We start from the raw sequence: 13085 nt of genomic DNA, 5'->3' as shown, positions 1-13085 counted from the left end.
CTAATAACCGTGAAACATGCGGAGCAGGGACTCGAGCATGTCTCTCGAGCACACGCTGTACATGGTGCATACCTGAGTACCCGATGCAAACTCAAGTAGCAAGCACTTGCGCTCAAGAGTAATGACAACTTATTCAATATGATGACCTAATGTAAACAAATTCTGTGTCGTACCTCTGGGTTCAAAATGTTCACTATACACCTTAATAAAATCCTTGAGGGGTATAGTTTCCAAAATAGGGTCACTTGTGGGGGAGCTCCACTGTTTAGGCACATCACGGGCTCTCCAAACGCAACATGGTGTCCACTAACAAATTGAATGGAAAATCGGCTCAAATTGTTAGCGGATGCCATGTTGCGTTTGGAGAGCTACTGCGTGCCCAAACATTGGCGCTTCCCCACAAGTGACCCCATTTTGGAAACTAGACCCCCCCAAGGCACCTATCTAGATGCATAGTGAGCACTTGGAACCCCCAGGTGCTTCACAAATTGATTCATAAAAATGAAAAAGGGTTTTTTTTTTCACTTTTTCATTTTTACGAATCAATTTGTGAAGCACCTGGGGGTTCCAAGTGCTCACTATGCATCTAGATAGGTGCCTTGGGGTGTCTAGTTTCCAAAATGGGGTCACTTGTGGGGGAGCTCCAATGTTTGGGCACACAGAGGCTCTCCAAACACAACATGGTGTCCGCTAATTATTCAAGCAAATTTTACAATCAAAAAGTCAAATGGCGCTCCTTCCCTTCCGAGCCCTGCCGTGCGCCCAAACAGTGTTTTTTCCCCAAATATTGGGTATCCGCGTGCCCAGGGGAAATTGCACAACAAATTTTGGGGTCCATTTTTTCTTGTTACCCCTGTGAAAATAAAAAAAATTGGGTCTAAAGTAACATTTTTGTGAAAAAAGTTAAATGTTCATTTTTTTTCTTCCACATTCAAAAAATTCCTGTGAAGCGACTGAAGGGTTAATAAAGTTCTTGAATGTGGTTTTGAGCACCTTGAGGGGTGCAGTTTTTAGAATGGTGTCACTTTTAGGTATTTTCTGTCATAAAGACCTCTCAAAGTGACTCAAATGTGATGTGGTCCCTAAAAAAATGGTTTTGTAAATTTTGTTGGAAAAAATGAGAAATCGCTGGTCAACTTTTAACCCTTATAGCTCCCTAACAAAAAAAAATTTTGGTTCCAAAATTGTGCTGATGTAAAGTAGACATGTGGGAAATGTTATTTATTAACTCTTTTGTGTGACATATCTCTCTGATTTAAGGGCATAAAAATTCAAATTTTGAAAATTGCTAAATTTTCAAAATTTTCGCCAAATTTCCGTTTTTTTCACAAATAAACGCAAGTGATATCGAAGAAATTTTACCACAATGATGAAGTACAATATGTCACGAAAAAACAGTCTCAGAATCAGGGGAATCCGTAGAAGCGTTCCAGAGTAATTACCTCATAAAGTGACAGTGGTCAGAATTGTAAAAATTGGCCTGGTCATTAACGTGCAAACCACCCTCGGGGCTTAAGGGGTTAAATGCTCTTCCACGCCCAAAACACTTATTGCCTCATTTTCATATGACTAAGAGTGATAATTTCTTGGGAATTCAGAGTCAAATAAAATGTATCGATGGATTTAGCTTTTAAAGATCTAAATGCGTGTATATGCGGATTGGAAGGGTTGATCTTTCTGACAGATTACTTTTAACTAAGATTAAGCTTTATGATTTTAAACTGTCACATAGGTGTAAATCAATATAATTGCAGTTCTATTTGTCTAAACAGTTCATTGTTAGAAGCGTGTTACTCTTGCTACATATTTTGTTATTAAGATTATACATCAGTTATGAAATTGCAAAAATCTCGTTCTGTAGAATTAGTTGTCAAGCCCAAAAAAAAAAAGTATTCAGGTTTTCTTGGGAAGGTAGAGGGGGGGCTAAGTGGAAGAGGTGAGGAACAGGGACCATTTAAGGGCAGAATAAGAGAGGGTTTACCCGATTTGCAGCATTAAAGAGAACCTGTCACCAGGTTTGACCAATATGAGATACGGCCACCACCTTTCAGGCCTGATAAACAGCATTCTATAATGCCTTTATATAAGCCTCCGATCCGACCTGCAAGAGAAGAAGACCTTTTATTATACTCACCGGGGGAAGATCCGGTCCGAGGGGTGTCGTTCGTCTTGGTCTGGCAACCTCCCTTTTTCTTGCAATGTCGCCCTCCTTGCTACGTGTAGATGACGCGTCCCATACGTCATCCACACAGTCTCTCCAGTATCGCGCTTCTGTGCTGGCGTACTTCTCTGCACTGACCAGGGTAGAGTAAAGTACTGCAGTGCGCATGCGCCAGGGCTTTTTGACCTTTCCCGGCACCTGCGTACTGCAGTACTTTGTTCTGCCCTCGTCCGGGCAGAGAAGTATGCCCGCACAGGAGCGTGATGTCGGGTTGACAGTGTGGATGACATACGGGATGTGTCATCCACACGAAACGAGGAGGACTGCATCGCAAGAAGAAGGGAGGCGCCAGACCAGGACCAGCGACCCTCCTTGGAGTGGACCGCTCCCCAGGTGAGTATAATAAAAGCTCTTTTTCTTGTCATGCGGTTCTGATCGGGGGCTTGTATACAGCATTATAGGAAGCTGAATATGAGGGCTGAAAGGTGGTGGCCATATCTCGTATGGGACAAACCTGGTGACAGGTTCGCTTTAAGCAACTGCTGATCTTGTTTGCTGATCATTGTTTACAAGCCTGTGTAGACAAGCAGAACACATTGCCTAGGACAATGTATTGCCTATAATCATGTATTAGTGTATAAAAAATAATTTCACCAGATTAACAAGTGTTTGCTCATTTGTCAGGTGATCAGCAACTTATTTAAACTGAATAATTTTCGGGAAATGAGCGTTCCTAAAAACACTTGTTCACAATAGTCGGCCAGTGTAAATCCACAGTAGAGTTTGTCATGGTGGATGGAAGTAATGCAGCAGGAATAACAATGACAGTAATTTTGTGAATTTACTATATACATTGTATCTGTTCCAGAATCAGTTCTTTATCAGCTGTTCTGACAATAAAGTAGTGTTTAACAAGATTGGAGACACCATTGCACAAAGGATCATCAGAGCTCACAGGTAACCACATACATATACCTTGCAGTTATGCCCTAATGCTGGCAAAGGTTGTATTACTCATTAGTTCATGCACTAAATATTAATTTCATTGTAATTTTTTGCTATGCTATTATATAGTGAAACAGAAGACTTTGTACCTAGCCATGTTGTCGTTTCTGGGTCTATGTGACCTAACCACATTTCTGATTGTTGTATGGTGACCATAAGATACAATATAGCAGCAAACCTGAAGCAGTTATTGTGTAAATGCCTCATAATAATTCACAATTTATCTTTTCTTGGTCCACTTTAGTATGTGATTGTAAAGGTAGGAACACCTTAGATGGCTGTCGGCCATACGCTTATTCTGCCAACAGCTAGTCCTCCTTCTCCCAACCTATATATGCTTAGCACTGAGATTGGGTAAATGGGAGTAAGCCGCTGCCAGACACCTGGTGGTCCGCTTATATTCCATGATCAAGAATTGGGTAAATTAAAATCCAATGTGCCAGACACATTTTTTTTTCGCCTGCCATTTAATGGCAAGATGGCACACCTCCATACAAATTAGATGGTCGTCCAGTTGCATAGACCTTTATCTATTATGTATAGCCAACTTCCTATCTACTCTCCAGTTTGTTCTAGTAAATTCTTGTATGTCTTTTGTTGCTGAAACTAGATTTCGATTAGTTAGGACTCAAGAGCAGAAAACTGTTTTTACTCAGCTTATAGGTCAGAGTTACACTCCTAAATTGTTTAGAAAGCTGGATTCCAGCTGAGACAACACACTGTATAACCCCACTATATTTTTCTTTCAAAAAAGTGAAAGCAAATAATGTTTTGGTTGTGTTGTGCAAGTAAATAGCACTGTGGGTTTTTAGAGCTGAGGCACTGTGGTCAAATCCCACCAAGGACAATATATGCCAGGAGGTTGTATATATCCTCCCACGCTCCAAAGACTTGCTCAGAAAGGATTTAAATTGGGAGCCCTCAAATGGAATATGATGGCAAGCTAAATAAATAGAAGACTCTAACCTGAACAATGTTCTTTCATAAAGGGAAAGCAAAAGGTACCGAGTGTACGTGATCACTCCGCTCCTCCCAGGGTTTGAAGGAGATATTTCAACTGGAGGGGGAAACGCGTTGCAGGCTGTCATGCACTTCAACTACAGGTATTGGCATTTCTAGAAGCTGCCGGGCACAGTTTGATATCGTCTGCTGTTTTCGTAGCTCAGTAATTTATCATGGTGTTCATACCTCCAGCATCCGTACACATTTAAGAAAGGTCTCGTTTTAGATCTTTCCTTAGTTACATTCTGGTGTGATTGTTTTGTTGCTGCAAAATGTAACTTTGATGAATTATTATTAATTATACATTCACTATTGGAGTGACACAACAAATAATCTTGTTCCCTGTTCTCTCTTTTTAAGATGAACATTCTACAACATGATATAATATTACATGGTATTGCTTACATGGAGCTATATAATGTGTTTCTTGCTTTGACTGCAGTGGTTTAGCTCCTCCCTGTGGTCATTTGAGTGTAGTAGTATTTATTGTACATTGTCTTAAAGGCTTCACTTGCTGCAGGAATTCTCCTAAACAGTGTACACAGGAAACAGTAGTGTAGATGGCAAAGAAAGCAGTAGTATAGAAGGTGCCCTTCCTACCAGCCTGGCATATTTGTACCTGTCTTGCTTCATTCCCCTGTGAAACACATGTTTGTAATTACAGGATTGATAAAGGGTTATTCTGAATCCACTCACTCTTGCATCAGGAGCTTGGTGGTAATGTCATGTCTGCTGTTATATGCTGGCTCACATGAGCGAGTGGTACATATCGAGCACCTGTCCTATTTCGGTGAATGATGCCTCACAAACACGCATGCGACCCGGTGTAACAGGCCATAGTATACCCAGAGTCCAGACTATACTTGGGGTTAAAGTGGCCTAGGCTTGATTTATACCCCTGGTATATTATGGCCTAGGCCAATTTATACCCCGGGGTATAATCAGATCAGCTGTCATGTATCTGAATGGGATACACACACACACACACACACACACACACACACACACACACACACACACACACACACACACACACACACATATATATATATATGAAGGTGTGTGTATGTATGTATATATATATATATATAATATGGGTTAAAAAAAGGCGGGAAAAAACACATACCTTGCTCCCGTTACCCCGGCGCCATGCTCCTGTTCCCGGATGCTCCACTTCTTGTGGCTGGCGTGTACATTCTGATGATGTCATCGCGCAGGCACGTGTCAGAATAGGTGACGGGAGCTCCCTTGGAACTGCACTGCCATTCTGCAATGCCGGCAGCACAGCGCCAGGAAAGCTTATTGCCCAAAGACGTCCGCCTGCCTAAGGAGGCGCACAAAACATTCTAATGGGGGCAATCTGGCCAAGGACGGCCAGGGCCCCGGGCGGTAGCCCAGATTGCCCTCATTATAATCTGTCTATGAATTTGAGTGTTCATAATATAATAACATAATATCATTTACAAGGGCTCATAAAATAGAGGGGTATATTGTAGCCTGGAGGGGTATAGTTTCGCCTAGGCTATTTTATACCTGCGGGTATAGTATGGCCTACGACAGTTTATCCTGGTGGGTGTATTGTAGCCTGGAGAGGTATAGTTTGGCCTAAGCCATTTTACACCCCCGTGTATAGTTTGACCTAGGACAGTTTATCCCCCGGGGTATACGCTGGCCTGGGCCAAACTATACCTGGGTTTAATCTGGACAGTGGTTAATTGGCCTGTTACTCCAGCACATATCAGTATGTCCATCACCGGTCCCACTCAGCTCCTGATGTGGAAGTGAGCTTAGCCAGAATACCCCCTTAAACTCCCAATTGATATATTTTGATAATTTTTGCTCCTATTCCAAATTGTTCTGATTTTTTTTCTCTTAATACATTCTTCTAGAACCATTTGCCGAGGAGAACATTCCATCATTGAACAGTTAAAAGCAGAAAGTAAGTTTTGATGTTTTCTAATATTCAGACCTGCGTATCAATTAGTTTAGTAGAGCTGAATTGGTTGTTGTCGCACAACTTGATTATCCTAAATGGTTTATGGAGTTTAAAAAAAAAACGCGTGTTTAAAGCGTTGAGTGTTGAGGTCCAGGTGCTGAAGTTCTCCCCATTGGCTGCACAAGGGCAGACCTACATGTCTGAAAGCTGTGCCCCTTCTGCTCTAATTAGCTTTTTCTGGCGCTCCTGGGAGTAGACAGGATATCCGAGCACAGACTATGGATTTTCTGTGAGCCTGCAATGATTCTTTCTGAATAACAGCAGAACAAGCCGATAATAAAAGATTAAGCTTGGTCCTCCGCACAGCGCAGCTTCTCCTTCATTCTGGTAATCAGTAGGGGTTCTCCACAGCCTTTACCTGCAGTACATTGTCAGAAAAGATACAGTACATGATATATTCATCTCTGCTGCAAGTGTAGGTAACTTTTTTATGGGAAAATATAAATATGACTAGTTGTCACTGTGTATTCTGGTTTAGGTATATTTAGCAAGCAATCTAACAGTACAGGACTTCATGTTCAATTTTGCAGTAAGATTAAGGTTTATTCACACATCCGTATTTCATCAGTATTTGTAAACCAAAACCACTAGTGAAACCTACAAGGTAAAAAAAAAAAAATTCTAGCGGAATGACTCGTCCCTGTTCTGTGCTTTGGAACCACTAGTTTTGGCCTATAAATGCTGATAAAATACTGACATGTGAATAAAGCCTAAAAACAATGATTTAGTGATCATGAGTTACGTATTGTTCCATCGCAATGATTTCCGCAAATGTACCTTATTTTTCGGACTATAAGATGCATCGGAACAGAAGATTCACCTAGGTTTTAGAGGAGGAAAATAGAAAAAATATTTAAGCAAAAAAATGTGGTCATGATGCACCGTTAAGGGGGAGGCGGTCTGCTGCTGACACTGTTATAGGGGTAATGTCCCCCAATTCTGTTAATGTTCCCTATTCTGGTATGCATGGCACCCCTGATCCCCATCCTGGTATGCATGGCACCCCTGATCCCCATCCTGGTATGCATGGCACCCCTGATCCCCATCCTGATATGCATGGCACCCCCCCCCCTCATCCCTCTTCCTGGTATGCATGGAACCCCTCATCCCTCTTCCTGGTATGCATGCCCCCCCATAATCCCCATCACGCTGCACACAAAAAAAATAAACACTTCTACTCACCTTTCTTCTCTCTCCTCCAGCGCTGCGTCCTGCTCTGCTGCCAGCACTGATCTCACCATGTGAGCCGCGCATGATGTCACTGCCATGCGCCCTCACAAGGTGAGATCAGCTGCCGGAAGTCACTGCTCCCCACGCCGGGACTGTGTGTGTGGGGAGCAGTGACTTCATTCTCCTTAATAACACGCACAGTGTTACACGGCTGCTGCCAGGCGATCACGTGTGCCCGCTATTAAAGAGCATGAATATTCACCCCTCTCCACACCCAAGGGAGTGGAGAAGGATGAATATTCATGCTTTTTAATAGTGGGCACATGCCATTGCCAGGCAGCAGCAGGAGCCACGCTGCAGCTAAACTATGCGCACTATTAGGGAGAATGAATCAATATATATTTAAATGAGAAGGTGTGTCCAAACTTTTGGCCTGTACTGTGTGTATATATATATATATATATATAAGTATTGGCACCCCTGCAATTCTGTCAGATAATACTCAGTTTCTTCCTGAAAATGATTGCAATCACAAATTCTTTGGTATTATTATCTTCATTTAATTTGTCTTCAATGAAAAAACACAAAAAGAATTGTCCTAAAGCCAAATTGGATACAATTCCACACCAAACCTAAAAAAGGGGGTGGACAAAAGTATTGGCACTGTTTGAAAAATCATGTGATGCGTCTCTAATTCGTGTAATTAACAGCACCTGTAACTTACCTGTGGCACCTAACAGGTGTTGGCAATAACTAAATCACACTTGCAGCCAGTTAACATGGATTAAAGTTGACTCAACCTCTGTCCTGTGTCCTTGTGTGTACAACATTGAGCATGGAGAAAAGAAAGAAGACCAAAGAACTGTCTGAGGACTTGAGAAACCAAATTGTGAGGAAGCATGAGCAATCTCAAGGCTACAAGTCCATCTCCAAAGACCTGAATGTTCCTGTGTCTTCCGTGCGCAGTGTCATCAAGAAGTTTAAAGCCCATGGCACTGTGGCTAACCTCCCTAGATGTGGACGGAAAAGAAAAATTGACGAGAGATTTCAACGCAAGATTGTGCGGATGGTGGATAAAGAACCTCGACTAACATCCAAACAAGTTCAAGCTGCCCTGCAGTCCAAGGGTACAACAGTGTCAACCCGTATTATCCGTCGGCGTCTGAATGAAAAGGGACTGTATGGTAGGATACCCAGGAAGACCCCACTTCTTACCCCGAGACATAAAAAAGCCAGGCTGGAGTTTGCCAAAACTTACCTGAGAAAGCCTAAAACGTTTTGGAAGAATGTTCTCTGGTCAGATGAGACAAAAGTAGAGCTTTTTGGGAAAAAGCATCAACATAGAGTGTACAGGAAAAAAAAGAGGCATTCAAAGAAAAGAACACTGTCCCTACAGTCAAACATGGCGGAGGTTCCCTGATGTTTTGGAGTTGCTTTGCTGCCTCTGGCACTGGACTGCTTGACCGTGTGCATGGTATTATGAAGTCTGAAGACTACCAACAAATTTTGCAGCATAATGTAGGGCCCAGTGTGAGAAAGCTGGGTCTCCCTCAGAGGTCATGGGTCTTCCAGCTGGACCATGACCCAAAACACACTTCCAAAAGCACTATGAAATGGTTTGAGAGAAAGCACTGGAGACTTCTAAGGTGGCCAGCAATGAGTGCAGACCTGAATCCCATAGAACACCTGTGGAGAGATCTCAAAATGGCAGTTTGGAGAAGGCACCCTTCAAATATCAGGGACCTGGAGCAGTGTGCCAAAGAAGAATGGTCTACAATTCCAGCAGAGCATTGTAAGAAACTCATTGATGGTTACCGGAAGCGGTTGTTCGCAGTTACTTTGGCAGTACTGACCAAAAGTTTGGACACACCTTCTCATTTAAAGATTTTTCTGTATTTTCATGAATATGAAAATTGTACATTCACACTGAAGGCATCAAAACTATGAATTAACACATGTGGAATTATATACTTAACAAAAAAGTGTGAAACAACTGAAAATATGTCTTATATTCTAGGTTCTTCAAAGTAGCCACCTTTTGCTTTGATGACTGGTTTGCACACTCTTGGCATTCTCTTGATGAGCTTCAAGAGGTAGTCACTGGAAATGGTCTTCCAACAATCTTAAAGGAGTTCCCAGAGATGCTTAGCACTTGTTGGCCCTTTTGCCTTCACTCTGCGGTCCAGCACACCCAAGCCATCTCGATTGGGTTCAGGCCTGGTGACTGTGGAGGCCAGGTCATCTGGTGTAGCACCCAATCACTCCCCTTCTTGGTCAAATAGCCCTTATACAGCCTGGAGGTGTGTTTGGGGTCATTGTCCTGTTGAAAAATAAATGATGGTCCAACTAAACGCAAACCGGATGGAATAGCATGCCGCTGCAAGATGCTGTGGTAGCCATGCTTGTTCATCATGCCTTCAATTTTGAATAAATCCCCAACAGTGTCACCAGCACAGCAGACTAACACCATCACACCTCCTCCTCCATGCTTCACGGTGGGAACCAGGCATGTAGAGTCCATCCATTCACCTTTTCTGCGTCGCACAAAGATACGGTGGTTGGAACCAAAGATCTCAAATTTGGACTCATCAGACCAAAGCACAGATTTCTACTGGTCTAATGTCCATTCCTTGTGTTCTTTAGCCCAAACAAGTCTCTTCTGCTTGTTTGCCTGTCCTTAGCAGTGGTTTCCTAGCAGCTATTTTACCATGAAGGCCTGCTGCACACTGTCTCCTCTTGACAGTTGTTGAAGAGATGTCTGCTGCTAGAACTTTGTGTGGCATTGACCTGGTCTCTAATCTGAGCTGCTGTTAACCTGTGATTTCTGAGGCTAGTGACTCGGATAAACTTATCCTCAGAAGCAGAGGTGACTCTTGGTCTTCCTTTCCTGGGGCGGTCCTCATGTGAGCCAGTTTCTTTGTAGCGCTTGATGGTTTTTGTAACTGCACTTGGGGACACTTTCAAAGTTTTCCCAATTTTTCGCACTGACTGACCTTCATTTCTTAAAGTAATGATGGCCACTCGTTTTTCTTTTCTTAGCTGCTTTTTTCTTGCCTTAATACAAATTCTAACAGTCTATTCAGTAGGACTATCAGCTGTGTATCCACCTGACTTATGCTCAACACAACTGATGGTCCCAACCCCATTTATAAGGCAAGAAATCCCACTTATTAAACCTGACAGGGCACACCTGTGAAACGAAAACCATTTCCGGTGACTACCTCTTGAAGCTCATCAAGAGAATGCCAAGAGTGTGCAAAGCAGTCATCAAAGTGAAAGGTGGCTACTTTGAGGAACCTAGAATATAAGACCTATTTTCAGTTGTTTCACACTTTTTTGTAAAGTATATAATTCCACATGTCTTAATTCAAAGTTTTGATGCCTTCAGTGTGAATGTACAATATTCATAGTCCTGAAAATACAGAAAAATCTTTAAATGAGAAGGTGTGTCCAAACGTTTGGTCTGTACTGTATATATACGTACCGTATATTCCGGCGTATAAGACGACCTGGTGTATAAGACGACCCCCCTACTTTCCTGTTAAAATATAGAGTTTAGGATATATTCACCGTATAAGACTACCCCTTTTCCAACGCATACCAAACACCAGTAAAAATTAAAAAAAAACAGATTTGAATTTAACATGGTCCTTTTTTAATTTAAATTCTTATGACATGCAGGTATATAGCAGGAAAACTGTCACTCATAAACATATTAAAATAGGGGGGACCCCACGTCATTTTTTGGGGGGGTCCCCCATTCTAATAGCTAGTAAAGGCTAGGTATTCAGCTGCGGGCTGATATTAGTAGCCTGGGAAGCTCCGTGGGTATTACCCCCTTCCCAGACTTCAAACATCTGCCCCAGCCGTCTGCTTAACCTCCGCTAGAGACTATAATGATGGGGGATCCCACGCCAATTTTCTTTTTAAAAAATGCTTTATTTTAACACTAAATGACAATTGAGGGGTTAATAAAGATGCAGTCCCTAAATTATTATTAATTTTGTAATTAATTTTTCCCAAAAATGTTGACGTGGGCTTCGCCATATTTTTGTGTCCAGCCAGGTACAGCAGGCAGGAACGGGCTGCCCCCAACCACCAGCTGCCTATTTGTACCTGGCCGGACACAACAATATAGGGAAGCCCTTTTTTTTTTTATTATTTCATGAAATAATTAAAAAAAAAAAAGACGTGGGGCTTCGCCCTATTTTTGTGTCCAGCCAGGTACAACTAGGCAGCTGGGGGCTGGAATCTGCAGCGCAGGGAGGCCCAAGCTTTCTGGGCCCCACCCGCTGCAAATTGCAGTCCGCAGCCACCCCAGAAAATGGCGCGTTCATTGAAGCGCCATCTTCTGGCGCTGTACCCAACTCATCCAGGGCCCTGGTGCGGTGGCTCACTGGGTAATAAAGGGGTTAGGGCCAGCTTGGCATTATCAGCTGGCCCTAAGCCTGAAATTCATGGGGTCACGCCAATATTAGACATGACCGCCATGAATTTCTAGTAAAGTAATTAAAAAAAACACAACACCCAGAAAAAAGTCCTTTAATTGAAATAAACACACAATTTTTTAATGTTCTAAATTAAACCATACTTACCATCACGCCCATTCCAGCTGAAGCCAACGATCTCCTGCAATAAAAGTAAAATAATAAAGCAACCTCATCCTTACCTTCCCATGGTTCCCAGGACCGGTCCAGCTCTGCTACATCGAGATGACAGGCTGGACCGCAGCAGAACGCTGCCGTCCAGCCTGTCATCCCGCAGACACTGAGAAGCGCAGGCATGCTTGTGCTCCTCAGTGTCTGACTGTGACGGCATCCAGATGAGCCGACAATGAACTCGGCTCACCTCATGCACGTCACTGACAGCGTGGGAAAATTCTCCTGCTCCCCGCATGCGCAGTAGAAGTTTCCCACGCTGTCGGTGACGGACGTCCAGGAGGTGAGCTGAGTTCATTGTCGGCTCATCTGGATGCCGTCACAGCGAGTCACTGAGGAGCGCAAGCATGCCTGCGCTTCTCAGTGTCTGCGGGATGACAGGCTGGATGGCAGCGTTCTGCTGCGGTCCAGCCTGTCATCTCGATGTAGCAGAGCTAGAGCTGTCCTGGGAACCATGGAAAGGTAAGGATGAGGTTGCTTTATTATTTTACTTTTATTGCAGGAGATCGTTGGCTTCAGCTGGAATGGGCGTGATGGTAAGTATGGTTTAATTTAGAACAATAAAGAATTGTGTGTTTATTTCAATTAAAGGACTTTATTCTGGGTGTTTGTGTTTTCTTTTAACTTTGACTATGGGGTTAGTAATGGGGGTGTCTTATAGACGCCTCTCCATTACTAACCTGGGCTTGATGTCAGCTGGCATTATAAGCTGACATCAACCCCAACCCTATTACCCCCTGCCACCGCACCAGGGCAGTGTGGAAGAGCGAGGCTAAGTGCCAGAATTGGCGCATCCTATGGATGCGCCATTTCTGGGGCGGCTGACGGCTGGTGTTTCTAGCCTGGGAGGGGGCCAATATTCATGGCACCCTTCCTGGGCTACTAATATCAGCCCCCAGCTGTCTGCCTAGCCTTTGCTAGCTATTAAAATAGGGGGGACCCCACGTCATTTTTTTGGGGGGATCCCCCATTTTAATAGCTAGTAAAGGATAGGTATTCAGCGAGGGCTGATATTAGTAGCCTGGGAAGCTCCGTGGGTATTACCCCCTTCCCAGGCTTCAAACATCTGCCCCAGCTGTCTGCTTAACCTCCG

The 13085-nt window shown here is 43.3% G+C and overlaps 1 protein-coding gene across 3 annotated transcripts in view; it reads left to right on the top strand.

Annotated features, from left to right (window-relative positions):
- Nucleotides 1–13085, top strand: part of PLD1 (phospholipase D1) — a 309620-nt gene that overhangs the window by 277925 nt on the left and 18610 nt on the right. For all 3 annotated transcript variants that reach the window (XM_073674903.1, XM_073674904.1, XM_073674902.1), the window contains 3 exons: nucleotides 3030–3118; nucleotides 4156–4269; nucleotides 6058–6107. In XM_073674903.1, coding sequence (XP_073531004.1) covers nucleotides 3030–3118; nucleotides 4156–4269; nucleotides 6058–6107 — 253 coding nt within the window. The remainder of the gene's footprint in view (nucleotides 1–3029; nucleotides 3119–4155; nucleotides 4270–6057; nucleotides 6108–13085) is intronic.

This window comes from Phyllobates terribilis, unplaced genomic scaffold, assembly GCF_046119375.1.
Source record: "Phyllobates terribilis strain yellow unplaced genomic scaffold, ASM4611937v1 Scaffold_3__8_contigs__length_932513732, whole genome shotgun sequence".
Classification (NCBI taxonomy): domain Eukaryota; kingdom Metazoa; phylum Chordata; class Amphibia; order Anura; family Dendrobatidae; genus Phyllobates; species Phyllobates terribilis.
The sequence above is the reverse complement of the archived record's forward strand: the minus strand, read 5'-3'. Positions and strand labels throughout refer to the sequence as shown.